Source organism: Myotis yumanensis, unplaced genomic scaffold (assembly GCF_028538775.1).
Source record: "Myotis yumanensis isolate MYYU_CA2020_CCGP unplaced genomic scaffold, mMyoYum1.0.hap1 SCAF_8, whole genome shotgun sequence".
Lineage (NCBI taxonomy): Eukaryota > Metazoa > Chordata > Mammalia > Chiroptera > Vespertilionidae > Myotis > Myotis yumanensis.
In genome coordinates, this window is record NW_027223759.1 from 76494924 (window position 1) to 76520461 (window position 25538).

Here is a 25538-nt window from a genome sequence, read left to right on the forward strand (position 1 = left end):
CTCCTGAGCTGTGTGGGTCCTCATATTTTCCTTTGCTAAAAAAGTAAGGAAGCCTTGGGACAGGCAGTAGAGGGGGTAGGAAAGTGGAGGCATTAAAAGAATAAAAACAAACAAACAAAAACAAGACCCAACAATCATCGTTCTGTAACTCACCAGGAGGCATGATTGGAAAAACACTTGCTTGACTAAACAGAAGGTTTCTTCACTGAGCCAAAGGAACAACAGGCCCTTTCAGGGCCGCTGGGCAGGGGGACAGCAAGGTCACTTGGTAGTTTGATTACAGTTCAAATGGAGCTGCTTTAAAATGATGGCAAGTCAGTAAACACAGGTTTTCATAATGGGGTTTTCACGTCGGGACACCAACATCTTGGTTTTTATTTTCTCATGTGGAGAGGGTGCCAAGCTGCGAACTGGGCAAGGCTGCTTCCATAGCCAGCAAGCACACTGCGTGCTTCCCCGCAGCAGACCATAGATGGCAGCAGAAACACACCTTCTGGGTCCACGCAGCAGCCTCAGCTGAGAGCAGGGTGACAAAGGGAACTTGCAGGTCTGGGGCACTGACTACCAGGTGCAGAAATGAAACACCTCACAGAAACGCCTCCTGTGCTTCATTGCCATGGGCTATGTCCCAGGGCCGCAGAGCTGCAGTGACTGCCAGGCGGGTCCACGTCTGGGCCCGGCGACCTGTGTGCTCTCCCTACCACATCAGGAGCCAGTTCTGTAGTCACTGTCTCCAGAGCACAGCAAGGGACAAAGGACAATGGGGCCCCAGGGCATCGTCTCCTTCTGCCATCACACTGAGGGCACCTATGCCGCCAGGACTGAGAGGGAAGGGAGGATGCTGCAGAACCGACAGGGCAGGAGGCTGGCTTCTCCTTTCCCAGCCATCCTTCCATGGCAGCTGCTTTAACTGAACGGTTATTTAGAACGGTTCTGCCTAGAGAGCCCTGAGCTCAGGCTGCCGGGCTCCCTGGGCAACGCCGGAAGACACAGGATGTATGTGGTGGGCCCGCGACTCCAGGGCTGAACACTGAGCATGGCCTGCACTCCCCATACTGGAGAGTCAGGTAGCCCCACAGGGATTTTTCCGTGGCAAAAAACTAAAATCTCTGCTTCTCAGGAAAGATCCCCCATCCTGTAACTATTATGTTCTTTGGCACTGAACAGTGCACACTTAACCGTTTCGTTGTTTGGAGGAATAACCTCTCATTTCCTGCAAACCTTGAGAGGACTGGCTACACCAGGGGTGGGCAAACTTTTTGACTCGAGGGCCACAATGGGTTCTTAAACTGGACCGGAGGGCCGGAACAAAAGCATGGATGGAGTGTTTGTGTGAACTAATATAAATTCAAAGTAAACATCATTACATAAAAGGGTACGGTCTTTTTTTTTTTTTTAGTTTTATTCATTTCAAACGGGCCGAATCCGGCCCGCGGGCCGTAGTTTGCCCACAGCTGGGCTACACTGTCAGAAACATCCATGAAGGCAGAGGGGGTGGGGGTTGTTAAAGAGAAAGGAGGTTTTGAGAAGCCAGTAGAGCTCCCCTGCTGGCTGGGTCATATCTCTCAGGCAGAACCACTGGAGACGTGGGGGTGGGGAGGGAACATGGACGCAGGAGCCTGCGAGCTGCAGGATATCAGGTGCACCCCCACGCCACTGGAGGCCCCTTTTCTGGATCTTATTCTTATTCTGTCACTAGTGGGAGTGAGATTTATCAGAGAGGATTTCTGTGTATAGGGTGTGGCCGGAGCATGTGCCTCGGGGAGAGGCATGCCTAACAGCAGCAGGAGAAATGGAAGAAAATGGGGAAGTTGTACTGTAGGCCTAAGACACCTCAACTCCTTTAAATGTGAAGAACCCAGGGTTACCATCCTTGAGGCTTTGATTTCTGTGGCCTGCCTTCCCCGTCTGATTTGGGGGAGGAGGGACCAGCTGTCCAGGGGGAAGACGACCTCTACCCAGCAGAGAGCTTCCAGATGCCTTGGAGAAGAAAGGTGCTGGAAGATGAAGTTTCCATGCAGGTGGGTTTACTCTGAGCCCTGGAACTCGGCGTTTCCTGACCCTGAGAATCGGTCCTGCCACAGAGGGCCGGCACCTTCATCAACTCCAAACTGCAAACAACTTAGGAGGAAATGTGGGAAGCACAACACTTGTCTATTTAAATAGAAAATCTTGGAAAAATTTAATTAGCTCCTTCAGACCAACCAATCTGAACCCATTAATTAAAAGGATTTGAGGCTCTTGCTTAATGGGCTTGAGTGTGACCCAGGTTTAATTATATCTGAATGACAATTTGCACCATCCCTTCCGCCCTGCTGGCACTGGAATACCTCAGTGCACACGAAGCAAACACTCTGGGCTAACTCTCCAAAGCCGCACCATTTTAGGATGAAGCTTAAGCAAATACCACACAGTTTCTTGGCAATGTTTTCTCATGGCACTAGTTAGAAACGCAGGAAACGCATTATTTGGAAATGCAAAACAAGTTTTTGTTCTGTCAATAAGCAACATTTTCCTTGCTTCCTGTGCACTCATTTCCTGTGACGCTGTGATGGACAGATGTATTAGGGTCAAATAGCATACTTCAGGTCTGAATGACGACAGGGTGGGGCATGGAGTTCATCATCACGAGGGTGTTCCGTAAACTCCTGAGGGTGTACGGCAGTGGTTCTCAACCTTCTGGCCCTTTAAATACAGTTCCTCATGTTGTGACCCAACCATAAAATTATTTTCATTGCTACTTCATAACTGTAATGTTGCTACTGTTATATCTGATATGCAGGATGGTCTTAGGCGACCCTTGTGAAAGGGTCATTTGATTGACCTACAGGTTGAGAACCCCTGGTGTACGGCTTTGTCACACATACACTGGTACCTTAACCACACTGAATTACCTTCACCTGGATGCCCCCTTCTTTCCCTGGCATTCTGCCTGCTTTCAGATTTCCTCAGCACGGGGGCAAGAGACACACTACAAGAATGCACTCAAGTGCAGAGGCTTCACTGTTCAGGAGGAAACTGGGTATTTTATGTGCCCTTCATCTGGCCGACAGAAGCCCGGAATCTAACGAGGATATTCCAGATGACAGAACAGCTCCAGGGCTGCAACTCTGGCTCCATCAGTGAGCATTTCCAAACAGAGGGACTACATGCTCTAAAGTTAAATTTCCCAACTAATATTAAGCAAGAGGGAACAGATGATGCGCCATATGTCTTATTCATGGCACAAGACTAGGGCACTCCTGTGCATCCACAGAGTTTCAGGGAAGCCACTCAGATGCTCGCTCTGTGTGAAAGGAGACACGGAACTGTTCCCACCTCCTCAGGGGAGTCCTCCACAAGAATCCCTCAATCGTGGACCACGGTCGTTTCCCAGAAAGACCCCATGGGCTTGGTCAGCTTCCAGTCACTTTTGACGAGGAATATCCAAGGTAATACAAAATGAGAAACATACAATCAACATACACTTTTCGGACTAGTTTTAATTAGGCAAGTTGGTAGGTGGCTGAGGAGGAATGTGTATAGGGTGAATTAATGGTTCAGATTGGTTGGTCTGAGCAGTGAATGATCCTCAGCTTATCCATTAAATTAATTACTGGCACAAAGCGATCAGGACAACGCGGTGGTTAGCAGCACAGGCTCTGGGACCCAGGAGACAGGGTTCACGTCTTAACTCCATCATATCCCAGTTCTGTAACTGTGGGAAATGGTTACATGCCTCTTCCCATGGATTCTAAAGGCCCATCTTTATCATCTATTCTCTCTAGCTAGGGGTCCTTGGTCAAGGTAACACCAGCTCTCTAAACCTGTCTGCATGTGTTAAGTGGGGAAAATAGTGCTATATTTCATGGGGCTGCTGTGAAGATTAAATGAGATATTTCAAGGGGAAGATATATTCTAAAGCCTGGCACTTAGTAGGTGCTTACTAAACAGTAGTCCAAGTTCAAATCCAGGTTCAACTTCATGCAGCGGCATATCCACCACCTTTTACTGCTTAGCTGGAGTTAAGGTGTGTAGAAGTTTTGGTTGTGGGCTTTTATAAAATATTTAGCACCTGCATGTGTATTAATGAGTTTTCACTGTTTCATAAAGTACCTGGACTAAAAAAAGGGGAGGGACATCCATAGGAAGAGAGAGGACATGGTTTACAGTGACTGCCCATGGAAAGGCCAGTCCCGTGAGCCACATGCTATCGCTAAGCCTTGTGTATTCTTCATATAATGATGGGGAATCAAGATATTTTTGGTATCCCTTTTATATCTTTAAAACGAATTCATACAATGGCTAGGTATCGAGACAATTTCAAGTAGCCTGTGGGGTCCCTTTTCTGTCTTCCCTTTGGCACCCAATGCCAAGGAGAGACAATAGCAGCCAAATTGTCACCCATATGGGTTTGGCTACACTCTCTCATGGCTACCCCAAGCCCCTGACCGACACTACTGGAAAATTCTCTTGCAAAGAGGTAGAGGAGCCAGGAGACAAGACCAGCGTGTTTTAGGGCCTAAAGATGCTGCTAAACCCAAGACTACTTTCTGGAGACGAGCTTACTGAGTCGACTCCCAAAGTCTGCCGAGTTACCTAAGTGGCCTTTTAGAAACAAAGCGAAACACAAGCATCAGAACTCAAACTCCCTGCGCTCCAGTCATCTAGAAGGTCCAGCACAGAATCAAATGGAATCGGTTTGCATTGTAGATGGAGATGGTGGAGTAAGAGGCTATCTGGATTAATTTAAAACTGAGATGCTAACCATCTCCACCTTGCCAGCATGACAGGTTTCCCCTCAAAAGGCAGCTCAGGTATCACTCCTCGGAGGAACAGCCCCTAACCAGCCCGCCTCACCCGAATCCCACACCAGACGGACCCCTCAGCTCCCCACAGCGAGGCGCTCAACAGCCTTGCCGCCAGCACATTAGAATGGGTTCCAGTGATACCCAGATCAGAGGACTCTTGAGACAAAGAGATGACTCCCAGAAGAGCTTAGCACAGGTAACGGTTAGAGAAAATGGCTGTTATTGTAGTAAAACCCTGCCGTCGTGGGCACCGGGATGAAATGAATATGCTAAGTGCGTGAAAAGTGACTGAGATGGACTCTGTCCTCCACAGCAGCCTCACCCCATGTTTCATCGGCTTCACCAGTCACAGGGCAACACTTTACAAAACTGAATGGATGCCCCTGCTCACAGCACCACAGGAAGGTTTATTGTGGTACCACTATTTTATATTATTTCTACTCCTACCTGTGTACTTTTCCACCTTTTATAGTTTCCTGTGTGTCTCCTCCCCAACACCTGAATATCTGTTGTGGGCAAAACGGCCTTAGTCATCTCTATCAAAAGTGCCTAAAGTAATTCCTGGAACATATCCAGTTCTTAGTATTCATTTGGCAGAGAAATGAGCAAAGGAATACATACTAACAGGTTAGCTTTTTCCAGCAATCAAGTGTGTCTGCGAGGAGATGCTGGATGTCTCATGTGTATTTGGATGTGGGGATATGCTTTTGTTCTGGAAGTCAGAGAGGTCACTGAATCATATCTCTACACACTCTTCATTCTACACACATATGTGGGAGGGGAGAGAGAGAGGAATATATGTGTGCAACTTTTTTCCATTGAGTTGGAACAAGAATAACTTAGGTGCTGGTCACTAGGATGAAAACTGCTTGCTTGAGGGCAAGTGTGTCCGCATCTGAAATAGAACTGGAGGGCGGACTTCTCCGTTAGTAAGTAAGCTCATGGGCGCTCTCCCAGGGCCATGAGGGGCAGGTCAGGGCATCAGAAGGAAAGTGCCCCTGCTGGGGAGATCCTAGAGACCCAGGTGAGTGATTCATGAGAAAAGCAAGAACTCACTCCTAGAGGGCATGACCACAAGACCCCAGATGGCAAACAGATTTCATCTTGACTTCTTCCTTCATTCTTAATGACCTGAAGGCCTTCTACAAGCCAGGCTCAATTCTAGGCATGAGAACTACCTGCAAACAGAACGAGCAAAGCCCTCTGCCACATGAGCCACAGGAGTTGGGTTCCCCAGCAGTGGCTGTCTCAACCCTGGGTTTCTGAGAAAGGCACATTAACCCTTTGAATGCCAACCAATATCCTAGGAACTATGCTAAAATTGCCAAGGCTTTTTTGCTGATTTTACAGCAGTTTAGGGAAAAAAAATTATGAATCGCAAATAAATGAAATTACAAATTCAATATCTTCCACAAAATCGTCATCTTCACAGCAAGAATTGACATATTTAGCAATATCATCATCACTAATAAAAGCAGACGTAGAGCTGGACACTGCAAGAGGAGCGCGATAGCGCTCCCAGCACTTTTGGTGAAAGGCAGGAGGAGCATGATCGCGCTCCCCGGCACTCTAAGGGTTAAGATGGGTTCCAATGGTACCAGCTCAGAGGACTGCAAGCTTAAGGGAAGAGCCATGGTTGATTGGTGGCCAGGGGGAGTGTCAGACAGGAGGATGGGATGGGAGAGGGACAGTATCTTCCAATCCTGCCCAAGCTTCTAGGTGAGCCCTGCAGGTAAGCTGTCAGCTGACATGGTGAGGACACGGAAACTGTGACCCACCGGAAACTGTGACCCACCGGGGTTAGAGGGGAATGAGCAGAGGTTTGGAGAGAGAGGAGGTGCAGCAACAGCATGAGTAGCAGCGGCTTCTGCCTGGTTTCCCACAGCCAGAATTTGTTCTCAAACTTTTGCTGTAGATAGAGAGGTACTTGAGCTTGGATGGACCTGGAGAATATTATGCTAAGTGAAATAAGCCAGGAAGAAAATGATAGATACCATATGATAGCACTTACATGTGGAATCTAATGAACAAAATAAACTGACAAACAAAATAGAAACAGAGAAACGTACACGTGGAACAAACTGACAGAAATCATAGGGGAGAAGATGGGGTGGATAGGATGAAAGAAGGCGAAGGGATTAGCGAAAGAACATATATGCATAACCCACACAGTGGTTCTCAACCTTCCTAACGCCGTGGCCCTTTAATACAGTTCCTCATGTTGTGGTGACCCCCAACCATAAAATTATTTTTGTTGCTACTTTATAACTGTAATTTTGCTACTGTTATGAATCCTAATGTAAATATCTGATATGCAGGATGTATTTTCATTGTTCGCGACCCACAGATTGAGAACCGCTGCCATAGACACAGACAACCATGTGCTTAGGGTCAGAGGGAAGGAAGGGTGGGTTCTGGGTGGAGGTGGGCAAAGGGTGGGGAGACATCTGTAATAATGTCAATAAAAATAAAATATAATTAAAAAAATAAAAAAATAAAAGAAAGGGAGATACGTGTTCTGGCTCCCTCTAAATGCTCCTCCATCCAGTGTAGGACAAGAAACACCCATTCTGCAAGGAGCTTTCATGGGGACACCAGGGGGAGTGGGCATGAAGAGGTTAAAATTAGGAAGGAAAGGAAGAAATCACATGAAAAGAGATGGGGACTTAAACCAAAGTGAAAATGTGTGGATTTTCTGGCTTAACCTGCACTCCTGGAGTCCGCAGGATCCATGACTTGTCTGCTCCTCTGATAAACAATGACTCCCTCCAAATGTGTATGCCTATTAGAAGTCCAGGACTTCCCAGCTCTCTCAGCCTGATGTCGGTGCCACTGAATTCCTCCTGTCTTTTCGGGCGCCCTGCAGCTGGCGCCTGCTAATGACACCTGGCCCTAATGGCAGGCCGGGACCAAATTCTGCTGAGCAGACAGTTTCTGAGCCTGGTGCAGATTCGAAGATGGCTCATAAAGAAAAAGAATGAGTCAGAAGCTGGTTAAGCATCAATCATTTCCGTCTGTCTCTAAACCTTGAGGAGCGCCAGGCTCGCTCCTCTCTCCTGCAAAGGAGCCTAAAAGCCACTCATCCCGCATGCATTTGCTCCTCTGCATCTCCAGTCTCGCTTCCATGCAGGTTGTAATAAATTGCCTTTAAATTGCTCAGAGACACACAGAAAGGAGTAAGAGGCAGAGAGGATTATATATGCAAAGCCTGACTGATCTTCAGTGTCATTATTTCAGAGCTCAAGGTTCATTCATTTCAGTGCCTGCTGCTGTGTTCTGGAGTAAGGGGTTGGGGCGGGGGTCTTGGCAGTACACTGCCTCATTTCCATCATATTTGCCCACTGTTTTGCCATAATTCTACTCGAAATACTTTAGTATATTCTAGATAGCTGAACAGGCAGTACAAAATGGGACCAGTGACATCCTCTGAAGGAACAATTTTTCAAGGTTAAATATACACCCCTCACACTCAACATTGAAGCCGCAGCCCTTGGTTGGCAAGCAATCGCTGGTGGGGTGGCCTGAGACTTCCAGGCCTCAGCCCTTCCCTTCCCTGGATAGAGGGGGCCTCGGCCCCAGCCTATTTCTCATTTCCGAACAGGTAAATGGAGGGTAGGTAATAAGAGCTCCTTTGAAATTTGCAGGGCAGAGGAAGACTTTCACGAGGCTGGGCTAAGAGAAGTGTATGAGACAGCAACGTCACACTGCTGAAAACCAGTGCTGCCAAAGGTAATTTGAAAGGAGCCTGAGCTTTTCCCACAATCTATGTGGGGAAAAGTAAAATGAGGCAAATGGCAAAACAGCATTGCCACCAAAGGACCCACATATTCTAATGATTCTAAGACACCGCCCGGGACAGCAGGTGAAGGGGAAGCACACAGTACGAGCTGGGGACACAGTGCCTTCCCGGCTGCCAGGCTTCGGACTAAGGTGACCTTATAAGGAAAGAAAGTCCCCATTAAGACAACCACACCTTCGGCCAAGGACATAAATGACTTATCAAGCTAGTTTAGTCATGCATGGCATTGCACAATGGCTTGGAGGTAGAAATGGTCAGACACATTTACATATGCAGAAACAGAGGCAGTGCTTTGTCTGGAGAGCATCCATTAAATGTTTGAGTGCTTATTCCTGAGGATGGTGTGTCAAAGGCCAGCAGAGCTTTAACTTACAATAAAAAGTCACCCTTTACAGCCACCTTCCAGATGACCTCAGGGACTGTGGGCAAGCCCAGCTCTCTGGTCTGCTTCCTCCTATTGAGAATAAAGTTAACAATAGTACCTGCCCTGCCTACCTCTGGGGGCAGTTGTGAGGATTACACAGGACAGCACATGTGAAAATATTTTCCAGAATCAAAGTATCCCACAGTGAGTATAAAACCCTATTAGGCCACAGAGGTTCATCCACTCAGCCTCCCTCCCCTACCTTGAGGATGAAAACACATTCCATCAGGGTCAGAGCCAAAAATTCACTATGAGAATGAGCTGCTCATCCTTTAGGAAACACTGAGCAAGGGTCTGCTTGTTTCCCTCACCCTGCACCCCTTGCACAGTGCCTGGCCCACAGAACTGCCCAGTCAGTATCTGTAAACATGAGAGCTTACCTAATACACTACCAACCCTTCGAAACCAAACTCTGGTCTATTCGTAAGTCCCTTGATTTCATTTGGTACCTCATGGCAGAGTTACAGACACTGGGAGAGACCTCCCACATTGTTAAAACAACATATTCATCATCCATCCAGGGCTCCCCAGCTCCCTGCACCATGTGTTCTGAACCCTGTCTCTGTCCCTGACAACCAGCCAGCCCCTTTGCCCCTTATCAGAGTTCATCTACTACTACTTCCCAACACTAGTTAGACTAGCCGGGTTGGATTCCACTCTCAACCCACTCTCGCCTGAATGTGTTATCTCCACCTGGCTCTCACTGCTGTCTGTTCCCAGGCCAGGAGCACCCACACCCCTCTGTTTCTCATCTCTTACATCTCTCAGGATGCCTTCCCCACTCCTTGAGCCTGAAGAGGTATTTCCCTTGTCTGAACTCCTTCAGTGTGCAGCCCAAGTGAGGACATGAGAGCAAAAGCTGGCTGGGGACCAATTCCGTGAACAGTGGTGATGGGGAGGTGGGGCAGTTAAGCACCCAGGCTTGTTGGGAAAGCCACTACCCCATCTGAAAGTCTGGCCCCCGACCCTGGCCCCTCACGGGATACCTGGTCCAGAGCAGGTCCTCAGTGAGCAAGTTTTACATTGTGGCAACCTCCTTCCATAATTCACTGACTTTTCACTGCCCAGAAATAACCTAAAGAACTACTGTAGCTTTGAAAAGAAAGCATGAGAGAGATTCCGATCCCATTTTCAACACCAGCAGAAACAAACCTGAAAACATTGCTGATGTATTTTTACCAAACCACCAAAAACTCACCTTGGTTTCTCGGAGAAGAAACTGCAGGTCCCGCCCACTGAGGATACCGTGGTTTTTCACATAACTGGGAATATTCTTCGTGCTGGAGCCATAAACGGTAGCATGCACTTCCATGTATGTGTGAATAATGTCCAGGTAGATCTTCTTATTCTGTAGAGGGGACACAAGAGAAAGGCGTTCCTCATGTCTTTCCATCCTTATAGCACCTGCCTCAAAGCTGGGGCCACAGGCATGGGAGTTCCTAACACAAATGCTGCAGAAACATTGCAGTCCAACTCCTAAAATTTCTTTCAAAAGTAATCTGACTGGATTTTGAGGGTAAAAATGGTCATATGACAAACTGTACAATTTTGCAAGAAGAAAGTATTATATAGCGACCTATTATTGAATACCAATGTTAGCTCAAGGCCAAATGTTTGGGGGTATCATCCTTGCTTGGTAAATTACCAAAGAGACCCAACACTTTGCTTCTGGCTGGTCTGCCTATGGGCGAGGAGATTGGGGAAGGCAAGGTTAGACTTGAATATTTATTTATCCGGAGACACTAAGCTGTCCCCGAGGAGCACAAACAATCCCCAGCTCCTGCCAATATTTCTAGTGATGCTTAACTCATCTTGTCGGAACAGGATCCCACCTAATTTGCATCATGAGGAGAGAGTTTCCCAGAATCTACGGTGATTGACTTGGCCGCTGGAGAGAGAAGACTATCCAGGTAGGCAAAAGTGAAAAACAGACTAAATGTAAACCCTGATGAGCCCTAAACATCTGAGAGTAGTTTTACTTTTATTAGCAGCAAAACAAAACCTCTTTCCTGGACTGAATTTTGAGGCGCATTGTCAGAATCAAAACCACCTGCAAAGCAGAAGCAAGCACACTTCCCTCGTCCGTACGTTTCTGTGGAACTAAGTTGCATAAGCTGGGCTTGTGGGCTGCTTTTCTTTTTTTGTAATGCTTTCCAGCTGTATGAGAGTGGGACACGGTTTCCGTGTCTGAGCCTGTCCTCAGACACTCCAGGAAAATGCAGTCATTGCCAGTTTTGTGACTTAGGATGGCAGGGAACATAGGTGTGTGAATCGGAGCGCAGCACGCAGAGCGCAGAGGACGGGCGAACACTTCTCCGCCAGCCCCGGAGGTTGGGTTCTCATTCCAAGGACATGGGGAGCGCCTGTGACATCAGGAGCGGGGTGCAGGGTCTGCCCTCTGCCATTCACTGTCCTGGTGACAATTATTACAAAGGACTCACAACTTTGGGGGTACATGTTTCAAATCACTATTAAAGTCTTCATGACCGAAAAGCATAGGTCATATTCTCCAGGCGGACTGTTCCGAGTCAGCCAAGCCCATCTCTGCACCCTAACGTGTGAATACAATGAACACTTTGACTAAAAGCTTAATTTCATGTGCGTTTGGTGTGGCTGGGAGATGGTAAATCCATTACTTCAGAGATGTATGCCCTTGAATTAGTGCAGAAGTGACGGCAAACAGTTTATAAATAGTGACTTCCCATTCAGAGCTTGAGCCAAATTTGGGGTCACCACTCTGGTGTAATGTAAGTTCATTTGAGGGGTTCTCTGACATAGTTCTTGGGCTAGTTGTAGCCTCACAAACCTTCTCTGGGACTCCATCTCCATCCTCACCCCTGCCACTGCTGACTGGCTCAGGCTGCAACTGGCCCGGGGCGGGGGGGGGGGGGGGGGGGGGGGCGGGCATTCCTCGCTGGCCAGCAGCCGGGACAGTGTGTCCAGCTCAGGAAGAGGAGCTGAGCCAACGGCCCTCTCTCGGGAGCTGAATCCTGTTCACAGAGAGATTACCGCCAGATGGCCCTGGGCTTTCGAGCAAGAAGGCCATTTAGTGTTGGAGTCAGGGCAACTATAGACCAGAGGTTAAGTTCAGATACAGTTATAGGCCAGCTGCCAGTTTTGCGGGGAAGAGCTGAGAGAACGGAGGAAAGAGGGAGAAAGAGAGTGACTGAGCCATAGATATCACCCAGCAACAGTGATAAAGAGAGGCGGGGGGGGGGGGGGGGGGGGGGGCGGGGGGGGCGGGAGGGGGCTGGGCAGAGGAGGAGGGGGAAGGGGGAGGAAGAAGAGGAAGAGGAAAACAGAAAGGAGGAAGATGGGAGATGAAGAGAGAGAGGAGAGAGGAAAGAAAGCAGAGACAGGAGAGAGAAAACCCAGAGCTGGGTCCCGTCCCATCCACAGTGGCTCCCTGCCTTCAATTTCCCAGGTCTTTCTGGACCTTTACAGTGACAGCAGCTGCCCAAACCTCCCCACCTCACTCTACCGGGTCCATTCCTATCATCCAGAAGGAGGCCTGCCAGGCCATTTTACTGGGCAGGGATCAGGGTAGGGGTAGGGGTAGGGGCAGGGGCAGGGGCAGGCATCTTTCCTTCAAGCAAAAGGAGACATTTCCAAGTCAAAACCAGCTGCTAACTAGCGAAGGTGAAGCAAAGGCCCCGAACCAGGTCGGCAGTGAGTGACAAGGAGCACGTGAGTGGTCCCCTGGCTCCTGTCCTGGGTTCGAGAAACACTTGCTGCAGACAGACTCAAGACTAGGATTCTAAGATAAGAGAGAACAATAAAACACACCTGGGAAGGGAGGGAAGGGAATGCTAGGACACCAGGTAAACCAGAAACCCCAGGGCTCCTCTAAGTGCAACAAGGGGACATGTTCAGGCAAATACAAGAAGCAATGCAGGAGCTAATAAAGTTTACAAGCTTATTAACACTAAGGCATGTAATTTCATGATCAAGGAAGTCATATAGGTTATCAGAAGGAAAAAGATGTTTCAAACATAACTCTAATCTTTGAAATTGATTGGCCACTGTCAGAGTTCTGTAGAAACTGGCAAGCGTGAACCATGTTATGGAGTCCAAGTAAAGGTGATGTGGGAGCCATCCACACTGAGCAACCCCCTCCACGCCCTCCCTCCCCCCCGCAATGTTCACGTTCACTGGAGGCTAAAGGAACCTAAAAAGGAATCTCCAGTTCAGAATGGCTGCCTGAACTTCAGGTCCCCGAACCCAGCTGCCTCCGGAACCTGAGTGAGCTGCAGACACTTCGAACCCCACAGGTGGAAAAGGGACTCTATCACAGCCCCTGTCCCAGGGCGGCATCACTGCCCCACCACGCTCCCGGTCTCAGCCTGACAGCACTCTCCCAGGCAGCTACCCGCACGGCACGAGAATCACCTGTCATTCCACACAGCAAATCAGCCACCAAGCACTGCTGATGCTGCCGCCATAATATCAAGGTTGTCTCCTTCTCTTTAGTTCTTGATCCTCGCTCACCTGGACTGTGTCAAGATTTATACAACCAGCATCTTAACACATCTCTGTGTGGCTCAAGGTGGCACAACTCGTCCATGGTTCCCACAAGTAAGCAACAGCACTGGGAATGACTGCAAAAGTATTTGTATGGCTAAATGCCAAGCAATACTCTTCAATGTAGTGTATATGGACAATATTTTTACATATAGACATTACAAAACCAGGAATGGGGATGACAGATCCCAACATTGGATAGTAATTACTGAGGAGGAAGGGAGGGAGAGTTTGGAGAGGTAGATGGAGCTTTAATGGTGTTTGTAATACATCACACTCCTCTGTTAAAGAAAAATACTGCAAAAATATGAACATCTGCAAATCTGGGTGGTGGGTATTTTTGCCATAGTTAATACATTTCACAATAAGAGAGAACAATAAAAAAATATATGCAATCAAAAAAGAACAGAAAGTAGTATGTATCACGTCAAAGCCTGCACCTTTGCCACCACATGGCAGGCTCAGCTCCTGCCACGGAGACGTTTGAGGGTCCCCTCGAGTCTCTCTTTAAGGGACACTGCTACCTTTTGTGTTTAAGAAACGGGTGCTCAGGTTTCTTAGTAAGCATGGCCCTGCCTGCCCTTCCCATGGGAAGGCCAAAAGTGGAAGGCACGGGTCCAGGGGGAGGGCAGCACACCCTCCCCTCCCTTATGGAAGCAGGTGTCCTGTTGATCTAATACTAGAAAGCCTTCCCGCCCTGACGTAAAAGACCAAGGTCAAGGAAGATTACCTACAAATTTGCTGAGACACGGGGGCCTGGCACTGCATATGACAGCTCAGCACGCCACCCCCGTCTCAGGCCGTGAGAAATGGCTCCAGAAGGTCCCAGCTCAGCAGCTAGCCGCCCCATCATGCTCTCAGTCTCCAGTTCAATTTAAATCCCCATCAAAAACAACCGACTGAACAGATTAAAATTTGAGTCCACCTAGCTGCGAGGGAAAGAGAGCGGGGTTTGCAGGGAATCTCAGCTGCTGGGATACAGCTGTGGGCAGGGCTGTCTGCGGAGCTGGTAGTGAGATTTTTCAGAGCCTGAACAGAGAGCTTCTGGAAAAACGACTCCATCCAACACAACAAGCATGCGATTCTGCAGCAGCAGGAAGGGAAAGGGCAGAAGCGGAGGACCTTCGCTCTTGCTGGGGAGTTAGGGGTGCAGGAATGATTTCTGGCACATGGCAGTATTCTGAGCTTTTGGTTGCAGTGGATACTATGCAGTTTTCTCCCCAGCAACCACCCCACTGCAGACACACACATCCTGGACCCACATTTCCCCTCCTCCACATGGCACCTTGCGACCTGTTATTTAAAAATGGTACTAAGTCTGCAGCCCTGCCCAGAGTTGGCTGGTCCGTGGAGAGCACCTGGTGCGTGCAAGCCGGTGGGCAGCCTCTCCAGGAAGAGCTGGATGGGTGTGGAAGAGCAATCCTTCCACAGGGACAAAGCAGTGAGCTCCAAACCCGGCTGCTGAATGAACCCGCTGGGTCCTGCTGCGTGAGGCAGGCTACAGTCAAAGAAAACGAATGTCCTTACACCAGCGGTTCTCAACCTGTGGGTCGTGACCCCTTTGGTGGTCGAACAACCCTTTCACAGGGGTCGCCTAAGACTATCCTGCATATCAGATATTTACATTACGATTCGTAACAGTAGCAAAATTACAGTTATGAAGTAGCAACGAAAATAATTTTATGGTTGGGTCACAAAATGAGGAACTGTACTTAAAGGTCCAGAAGGTTGAGAACCACCGCCTTACACAGACAAGGCCAAAGGTGAGGGAGCTCGAGGCCTGGCAGGCCTTGGTCCACAGTTCCGGTTACTCCTCAATCCCACTGCGCTCCTGCTCTCCCCTCAGAGGCCGCTCACCCCACTCAGGCCCCTGCTAGTAAAACTGGGTTTTGTCATTTTGGCAGGAAGAGTCCTGACACTTGTGATCGAATTCTTTAGTCTACTCTAATCCTTTATTCTGACCATCGTAAACTTTAAATCATTTTTAAAGTAGTAGCTTCCACATTTCCCCCCACACATACAGAAGCTGGTCCACTCCCTGGTTTTACAAACATATAAGGATGAATCATGTTTGAAGAAACACAACGCCATCGAGTATGCCTTGCCCCAACCTAGCCATGGAAGCTCTTTACGATCTACTGCTGTGATGTACTAGTAACTACTTGAAAGACGGGGTTTGGCCTGTCCACTCCAGTGAGTGAAGATCTTGTAAATCTTTCTCTACAACCAGCCTCCTTCATTCACTCTGGGCGTCTGTCCTGGCCTGTTCTGCTTGAACAGCTGTCATCTCTCTGAGCAGAGCTCCTTGTCTGAATGGTAACACAATGTCTGAACTGTCTCATTCCCTGACTGCCTGCTCTTCTTTCTCCTTCTCACATGGTGTCACACAAGCTGGGCTGCCCTCCACTGCAGGCTAGGAAGAAGCTACTCCATGGGATGGGGAAATGGGGTCCCATTCCTAAAGAGCACCCCGGAAGTACAGGGGCTCTAGATCTTTTTGAGGTGAACCAGCGCCAATGAGAAGCAAGAAACAGAAAGGAGCAGGGAAATAAGAGTGCCCTCTTTTCTCTCTGCTACAGCCCAGGTGTGCTAAGGGAGGGTCCTCTCGCAACCTGCCAGGGGGTCCAGAGGGCCCAGTGCCCACGCTGTGTCCGTGGGGCTCCTGTGAGCAGGCCCAGCAATGGTTACACGCTCTTTCACATTATCTTGCACTTCTCCTGGTCCCTTCCCTTTTCCTTCAGCCTTACTGCCTGGCCTTGCATCTCCTGCCCTAATAACTAGTCATGTTTGACTCTTTGCCTCGGGGCCTGCTTCCTAAAGGCCCTGGGCTAAGACACTGATTCTGGGTTCTCACCCCTTCACCCCACCCTCCTCAGTGCCACTAGTTCCCCAAACTGAAGATTCAGTTCCCTCCTAGGAAGTTTTCAAAGGCTCCTCATGGCACTGAAAGACCATGGACGCAGCTGTGCACATCCTGCATGACCTGGGCTTCTAGAAGCTCTCCAGCGTTATCTCCTACTACAGGTGACCCCTGAACAATGCAGAGGTTAGGGGTGCCTACCCCCTGCGCAGGAAAAATCTGCGTATAACTTTTGACTCCCCAGAAAGTTAGCTGCCCCTAGGTATCTGTGGGGGATTGGTTCCAGGACCCACGCAGACACCAAAATCCAAGGATGTGCAAGTTCCCTATAAAATGGTGCGGGACAATGTATAGTCAACCCTCTGCATCCATGACTCCCAACTATGGATCAAAAATAGTACAGGTGCCCTGGCTAGTATGGCTCAGTTGGTTGGAGAGTTGTCCCATGCACCGAAAGACTGCCGGTTTGATTCCCGGTCAGGGCACAGGCTTAGGTTGCAGGTTTGATCTCGAGTGGGGGTGTGTACGGGAAGCAATGGATCGATGTTTCTCCACACATTGATGTTTCTCTTTCTCCCCCTCTCTCTAAAATCAGTAAAATATATCCTTGGGTGAGGATTAAAAAAAGAAGTACAGGTCTTTATTGAATAAAGTTCACGTGTAAGTGGACACCCGCAGTTCAAACCTGTGTTGTTAAGGGTCAACTCTATTCCCTCTTCTCCTCTACCTCCACTTATTCCCCACTCCCAAACCTCTCCTGCACTGGCCAGCCACTGTCTCCGCCATGTATGCCCTTCTTTCTTCCTTCCTTTATAAGTTGGCATTCCCTGGCTTGGCCAGGTGAAGTTAGCTGCTAATGTCCTCTGTGCTGTGTGCATGCCTCAAGCTACAAAATCAAAATAGCCAACTAGTCTTTAAGCTATAGTCAATCAAATAATCTCCTTATGAGACAGCAGAGCAGGGGTCCTCAAACTACGGCCCGCGGGCCACATGCAAATACAAATATTGTATTTGTTCCCGTTTTGTTTTTTTACTTCAAAATAAGATATGTGCAGTGTGCATAGGAATTTGTTCATAGTTTTTTTTAAACTATAGTCCGGCCCTCCAATGGTCTGAGGGACAGTGAACTGGCCCCCTGTTTAAAAAGTTTGAGGAACCCTGCAGCAGAGGGACCTGGGCCTGGGAATGGAAAAACACCAAGTGGCCAGGAAGCCAGTGAAGACCAGGTGGCCAGAAAGAAAGCCAGATAAGCTGGCTGCAAGAAGTCACCACCCTTCCACTCCCTACTCAAAACACTGAGGTGGCTGATTTTATCTCCCTGCTAACTGCCTGCTTCCTTGCAGATGTTGAAAACTACTGACCCCCACACGTAGTTATCAAGGTTTGATGGCTATCGGACCCTCCTGAGCTGGTGGTAGTGAGCACACCGCCATCTTGCCCACACAGAGGTGAGAAGTAGTTACCAGGAACACAGCTGGAAAAGGAAGTCACCTGACTCTGAAATGGAAAATTCCTTAAGCCCGCCTTTTAAAAACAGCCTGCCTTTAGATGCAAGCCCACTTTGTCCCCAGCTTGTAAAACAGCCACGCAAAGTAGGCCCTGGAGCCAGTTCAGAGGCCCTTCCTTTCCTCGGTGCTGCCTCCCTTGTACTCGAACACAAGCTTAATAAAATCTGTCTGGATATTTCTTTGGGGTTTCCTCTTGATTTCTATCTTGGGGAACCCAAGAACCTCAATGCTGGTAATACTTTCTTTGCTTCTGCACTTATCTATAAGTCTATTCCTGGTTCCTAACCATTTCCAGTTTAGTGCCATCTGACCGGAATTGATATTTGCTCAAGTAAACTCCTAATTAATATTATAATATTATATTATATTCATCGTCGATTCAACTTCCTTTTAACATCATCACCAAGTCAAAGGTTCTCTCTTAGGAGTGGAGAGGTTTCAGGAAGGGAGGGCGGGAGGGAAAAGGGAGTAAAAAGGGAACCATCCTCATCTGTCTGCTCCTGGAGGCTGCATACATTTCAGAAAGGATGGGAAAGTCTTCTATTCCGAGATGAGAAATGCAGTTCTAAATGCAAATCTGTGAACTTCAGCAGTGACGCAAGAACCATTTACATTATGGAATAATTTCAAGTCTTTGCAGTCCTTGGCTCTTTTATTTCCAAGCAACCTCCCAAGGTAAAGGTGTGTGTGTGGGGGGGGGAGTCTTTGTTGTGTCCCACTAAGGCTCCTAGGGATTTAGAAGACTCCAAGAAGCTAACATCCTCGAAACCTGTCCACTTCTAACCCCTCCTCCCCAAACCCTTCTCTCTCTAGGGCTCAATAACTGCAGTGGGAATAATATGAGAACCTCACTCTTTTGTCTCCAATGGGTCCATGGGCAATAAAAATAAGGGAATCTGCTTCCTTTTGCTGGACTGAGCTCCACACTTAATAATGACAACTCGTCTGTGGCAGTGGGTGGACAGGCTGCGTAAGTGTGGTATGAATGAGTGGTTCTAGAACCTACCCACCTTTGAGCTTTAGGAGGAGAACAAAAAATGGATGGGAAGCAAGTGAAAGGGAATAATATGAACAAGCATGTTGCTTATTATTCTTTATTATCTGGTTAGGTGAGAATCATGGCCTCTGGCCTAAAGAAAGAAACTGGGAGACCTCTGAGGCTAAGTGGGTAATGCAAAATGAGCAATCAGCCCTATTTTGTAACTTGATGGAATTATAAATCAGGAATAATATAACTTCTTAGTTATATTAGACACCTTTTATACATGCTGGGCTAGAATTGGGAAAAATATATATATGTAAAAGATACTTACCTATATACTTCCTTCAAAATATACGGTGGCAACATTGTCCCCAAATCATAAAACGGGACAAGTTAGAAATGAGTCCCCGACCAACTTACACAAGTGCCCACGCTCCCTCCAGATCTCCCCTGTGAACTGGCTGGTGAGTGAGTGCATCTCCGTCTCCCCAGCACTTCCAGGTTCTGCTTTTCTCTGCCTTAGCGGCAGAGCTTTCTGCTATTTAACGCATGCCTCTGAAAGGACCCTGGGGACCCGTCAGCCGGTCTGTGAAGACAAGATGCCATTTGACATGACCTCTTTTCTGCTTTGAGAAGGGCAGAAGGTCTTCAACTTGTAAAGCTGGCTTCTCTCCCCCACCCTGCTCACCCCCAATGCAAATGCAGCCAGTTATGGAGAAAGATGCCGCTTCCTCTGCTCTGGCCACGGGCCTGCAGCGACAAAGCCCGTCAGCTCTGCTATCGAGCTCAGAAGACAGACTGAGGATTGACAAGAGGCCACTGCAGCCCAAATGTGCCACCAGCCCCTTCGGGGGCTTTGACACCAGGCCCATCTGGGTAGTAATCACAGAAAACAGACTATTCAGTGACAAACAGAAAGGTGTCACAATGGAACCTACAAGCTGCCTTGGCAAAACTGAAGTTGCATTTTTTATACAGTCCCTGGGGTCAGCGAATTGTGGATTGAATGGACGTGACCTGTGAGTCTATCTCATCCATACCTGAAAAAGTGGAGGTGATATCCCGATGGGCTTTGGCCAGTGCCTGGCAATCAGATGCTATCTAAAGGCAAAGGTCACTCCTCAGGGCCATCCCTTGGGTCTCCAGGGGAGGACTGGGAGCGCTGAAGCTGGGCCCGCCTCAGCAGAGCATCATGGTCATACGGTGGAGGGCAGAACGGGCATGAACGTGGGCATCTCCCGCCAATTAACGTGAGGCCCCAGAGGAAGCAACCAAACAACAGGTACCCAGTACCCTCCAAAGTGAGCAGCCAGCCCCTCCCACCCCTCCAGAAGGGAGGAGGAAGGCCATCCTCGGGGAGCTGCTGGCTGGCTCCCCTTATCCACCTAACCAGGTAAGAAGGGCCTCCAGGATCACTTGGGGAGCTTCACCTGCCTCCCTGCTAATTGTTGGGGCATGCAGATTGGCTCCAGACTCAAGACTTGAAATACCTATGGCTGGAGACTGGGGTGGGAAAATGCCCTGTGGAAGGAGCCGAAAGCAGGGCCTGTTCCCAGGTAGGCGGAGCTCCCAGAGTTCCTCAAAGGAATGGGTCCTTGTTTCCTTGGTGCAGGTGTGGGCTGCACAAGGCCCAACTGGGTCCTGCTGGGAGGACCACCAGAGTGTGGCTGAGGAGACCAGCCTGCAGAGGGAGCCAGGCCGCCAGCCTGAGGTGACACTGCCTGTGATAAGGGAACAAACCACTGCAGGTGAGTGGTCCATGGAGGAGGGGGACCTAAAGACCCACAGCAGTCCCGCCAGAGGACAGGCTCAGTGTCAGCCATCCACCCGGGAAGCACTAGTTCTAGATGATGCCAATTCTATTCCTACAAGAGCCTTCCCACCTCTTGGCCCACCTTCTTCCCTGTGTCTGTGGAAGGACTATAAACAGCTGGTCCGAGGGATGGGAGACATCAGCGAGGGGGAGATGACGATCTGCAGGCTGGGGGCCCACCTCCACTCCAGTCTCCGCAGGCAAGCAGCACTTAGAAGTGGATGGTGGAGCTGACCTTGAAATTATGTTGTTTCCACTATTAAACGGAATTGTAGTTCCATGAAACTGGAGTGGACACTTTAACTATTGCAGTTGGATTGCTTTTGGAGCAAAACGTCACAGAAGGGTTTTCTATTATTTGTGAGTTACAGGACCTGCCCGAACTTGTATCAAGTGGCGGGAAAGAATAACTGCAGTTCAAGGGAGAAAAAGTTGTTTCTTGCTTGATTTCAATGGAGTCTCACTCTTTCAATTTCATGGTCACATATACAAGGTGACTTTAGGTGGAACATGGATACATTTTTTTAAATTTAATAGCTATAAATCTATTTGTGGTTTAGAAAAACACATCCATGTGCATAGCTAAAGTAATTATGTTAAAGACAAGTGCGTTAAAATTATTAAGACATTAAGAATAGTCCAGGTGGGATACTAACAAAACGCTCTGACTTTCCTTTGGAAACTGCTACCTAAGAGCAGGAGAGGACAGCCTCGTTCTACAGGCGAGGAAGGGCTGCCTTTTGCCGTTCCACCGAGCACACTGGTGGCAAGACCATGGCCAGGGGGCTCGAGATCACTCCTTTTACCATTCAGCAGGAAACAGAAAGGCAAGCAGCACAAGCACATGCTTCTGAGCAGCAAAAATGCAGATAGCTGGAGGGGAGAGCGTGGTCCAAACCAAAGAAAAGAAGGTGGTAAACATTTCCACTTCAATGTTGTCTCACTTTGCAGAAGCCCAGGGATGGAAAGCAACCTCATGTACAAGGCCTTTACCCTGCAGCTGTCACCTGCAAAATCCTCATCCTCACACACCAGGCCTTTACCCCGCAGCTGTCACCTGCAAAATCCTCATCCTCACACACCAGGCCTTTACCCCACAGCTGTCACCTGCAAACACCTCATCCTCTCACACCAGGCCTTCACCCTGCAGCTGTCACCTGCAAACCCCTCATCCTCACACACCAGGCCTTTACCCTGCAGCTGTCAACTACAAACTCCTCGTCCTCTCACACCAGGCCTTCACCCTGCAGCTGTCACCTGCAAACCCCTCGTCCTCTCACACCAGGCCTTCACCCTGCAGCTGTCACCTGCAAACCCCTCGTCCTCTCACACCAGGCCTTCACCCTGCAGCAGCTGTCACCTGCAAACTCCTCATCCTCTCACACCAGGCCTTCACCTGGCAGCAGCTGTCACCTGCAAACTCCTCATCCTCTCACACCAGGCCTTCACCCGGCAGCAGCTCTCACCTGCAAACTTCTCATCTTCTCACACCAGGCCTTCACCCTGCAGCTGTCACCTGCAAACTCCTCATCTTCTCACACCAGGCCTTCACCCTGCAGCTGTCACCTGCAAACTCCTCATCCTCTCACACCAGGCGTGCATCCTGCACTGTCACCTGCAAACTCCTCATCCTCTCACACCAGGCCTTCACCCGGCAGCAGCTCTCACCTGCAAACTTCTCATCTTCTCACACCAGGCCTTCACCCGGCAGCAGCTCTCACCTGCAAACTTCTCATCTTCTCACACCAGGCCTTCACCCTGCAGCTGACACCTGCAAACTCCTCATCCTCTCACACCAGGCGTGCATCCTGCACTGTCACCTGCAAACTCCTCATCCTCACACACCAGACCTTCACCCTGAAGCTGTCACCTGCAAACTCCTGGGCGGACACCATGCAGGAAGCTCCTCTCCCCTGTGAATTTCTCAGGTTGTCTGAAGAAGTCTTTTTCTTCCTTAGGTGAGGCAGAGCAAGGATATTCAGAGAGAAGCGTTTGGGAGGCAGAAGGCTTGGGTACAAACCTTAGCCCTCTTGGAACTGCCTAGATAAGGCTGGGCAACCCACTTCATCTTTTGCAATGTCAGGTTCCTCAGCTGTAAAATGAGGGGCTTGTTGGTTTGAAGGTCTTTGAGCCCCAAAGTCCATGATTTTGATGTATGACTCAATGCAGCTTTCTCTCTGCTTTCCCAAGCGGGAGACAAATTAGTCTACAAAGAAAAGCAGGCACAGGCTGCTGCTGACTACTCCGGCCCCTTTCCCACCAGCTCACCTGTCCCTGGTTGTTAACTTCAAGCTGCCCCCTCTTCAGAGAGCTGCCTCCGTGAGGGCAATGACTGACTATTAGGGTGTTAGAACCAGAAGACCCTGGTCTCCAGATGGGGCCAACTCTGGAACTATGCACCCTTCAGTTCCCCAAAGAGGCGAGCTGAGGCCGGTCTCCCACCAAAAGCCGAGAGTACCTGGAGCATTTGACCCCCAAATGGGATTGTTAACACCCCCTCCTTTAGGTCAAAGATGACTTTCAGTGATAACCATAAAATGAAATGAATAATTATGGTCAGAAAAGAAATGCAGAGTTTTCTGAACATTGCATTTATCATGACAATAACAAAAAAATTACCATGTGAAAACAAAAAATAGATTAACACCTTTTAATGACTTTAAAGTATTTTTCTATAAAGAAAATCTTCTATGCTGGTCTCTCTCAGTAATAAATAACAACATCACATTGTCTGATTTTGATTGTTAACTTCTCTACATCTGCCACTGAATCCATCAGAAGCAATGCACTTCATGTATTCATGTTAACAGTGTCCATTTATCTTTAGCATCACTTACAGAGGAAGACTTTTTACTAATTTCCAGAAGTTTCTTTCCTATGAAGCAAGATATACTAGAAGACACAAAGTGACCTGCAGACTGCACATCCTCCTGAGTTATCACCGCATGCCAGGATGAAAAGCAATTGCTTTCCTGCCACTTCTAACTCTTCCACATGTAATTACCTTACAGCCAGGGGGGGCAAAGATAGTACCTGTCTCTAAAATCACACCTGGCAGCCCTGAAGGGCATATCTGACATGTGAAAATCTATGTGAAAATCTGGGAGGTGGGGTAAAGGAGAAAGCCCAATTTTGCTGGGACACAGGCAGGGAAAACTGAACAGGAGCCAAAGCTCACATTCACAGGTAGGTGCTAGCCTGCTTCCTTCATTCCAGAGAGGCAGCCAGGGCCCAACCTTCCTGCTGGCCCCTCCCCCTGCTGACCCCGCCCTCCTGCTGGCCCTTCCCTCCTGCTGGCCCTTCCCTCCTGCCGGCCCCTCCCTCCTGCTGGAATAGGAAGGGAAGCCTGAGTTCCAGGAACCCACACCAGCACAGTAGTCAACAGGGCACTGAACAGGCAAGTGCTTCTTCCTGAACCCTGTAAAAGGAGGGGAGTGGGGGGAGAGAAGGTGCGACTGGTTCCATTAATTTGATTCTGAATTATACAAAACACAAGACCAGGTCAAACTGTGCTGTGGAGAAACACGCCAACAAGCAGTCTGGGACTGAAAACAGTTTCATTTAGTGCCTCACTTCCTACCAGAGAATTAACGACATAAACCTACCATAGCATTTGAAGGTGTTCTTCTCTTTAGAACCCTAATTAGTAATAAAAAGCATCACTCTGGGGACACCAGGACAGCCACAGAGATTCAGGTAGGCCACAATTGTGCCCCCAGTGGCATCCCAAGTCCTGACGACAGGGCCTGCACAGGAAGATGACAGAACCCAAGTAAGATGTCACTTTGTGCTGGAGCTCTTAGTGCTGGATGCTCATGCACAGGGTCAACAGCACTGCCTCAGAAAGATGGCCCCTGTGCTTGGTGGCTCCAACCAGCAGCTGGCATTCAGCGCAAACACCATCTCCCAGAATGGACGGCAGAGGTGGTCACCTGTCACCAGCCTGCTTCTTCATTCACAGTAAAAGAGGGGAGGGCTGGTCTCTGCCTGTGAAAGCATTTCCGCGGGCAGGCCAGGCCCATGCTGATCTGAAGTCATAAGGCCTTTTCTGGGGACCCATCCACATTTATGTACAGTTCGGGGTGAAGAATGAGGCAATCTGGGTTTTTATTCTATCTGAAACTAACTGCTGGGACCTCAGGCAGTTCCAAAGATCCTGTGTTCTTACCTCTAAAATAAGGGACTATTAAACCTGTCCTATTATCACAGGCACGACCACAGAAACAATGAGACTCTGTAAGTGAAGGGAAGGGGTCCTATTCCCACACTGTCTGACACACAGATTCACACCCTGTACCTCCACTGTACCTCCGGGTGCCACTCGGAACGTGGTTATGGCAGAAGCAGGGTATCCCACTGACCTGGGGTGCAGTGTCTCACATGGTGGACCCCTCACTCACCAAGGGGCCTCTGTCCTCAACACTGGGCCTGTGATGAGAGGATCCCACCCCGGGGCGGGGGGGGGGGGGGGGGGGGAAGCTGGCCGCTGGCCCCGGTTGCCTCCGCCTTCCATGTGGCTGCTTCGCATTTCTAGTTTTCAGCCCTAGAGCATAAGGGCTGCACTTGTTAAACTTCCTCTCCAAGGAAGCCAGCCTAGTGCCATATGCATTAATACCCACAACTTCATGATGATGGATGTGTCAGTTTGTCATAATGTGCATAATCTCTCCCCTAAGAATAGCAAATATCGACACATCTTTGTTGGAGAGGCTGGGCCCTAACGTGATAAACCAGGCCATTTAAAACATAAGGCTCTCTCTCAGGCTCCTTTCTTCCCTGTTCCAATCAAACCAAGAACAACCTTGGAAATTCCAGGTGTAATCTCCCTGTGCTGTCTGAGG

The 25538-nt window shown here is 48.9% G+C and overlaps 1 protein-coding gene across 2 annotated transcripts in view; it reads right to left on the bottom strand.

Moving 5' to 3' along the window:
* Positions 1–25538, bottom strand: part of MGAT5 (alpha-1,6-mannosylglycoprotein 6-beta-N-acetylglucosaminyltransferase) — a 360895-nt gene that overhangs the window by 36150 nt on the left and 299207 nt on the right. For both annotated transcript variants that reach the window (XM_070423098.1, XM_070423097.1), the window contains exon 12: positions 10212–10361. In XM_070423098.1, coding sequence (XP_070279199.1) covers positions 10212–10361 — 150 coding nt within the window. The remainder of the gene's footprint in view (positions 1–10211; positions 10362–25538) is intronic.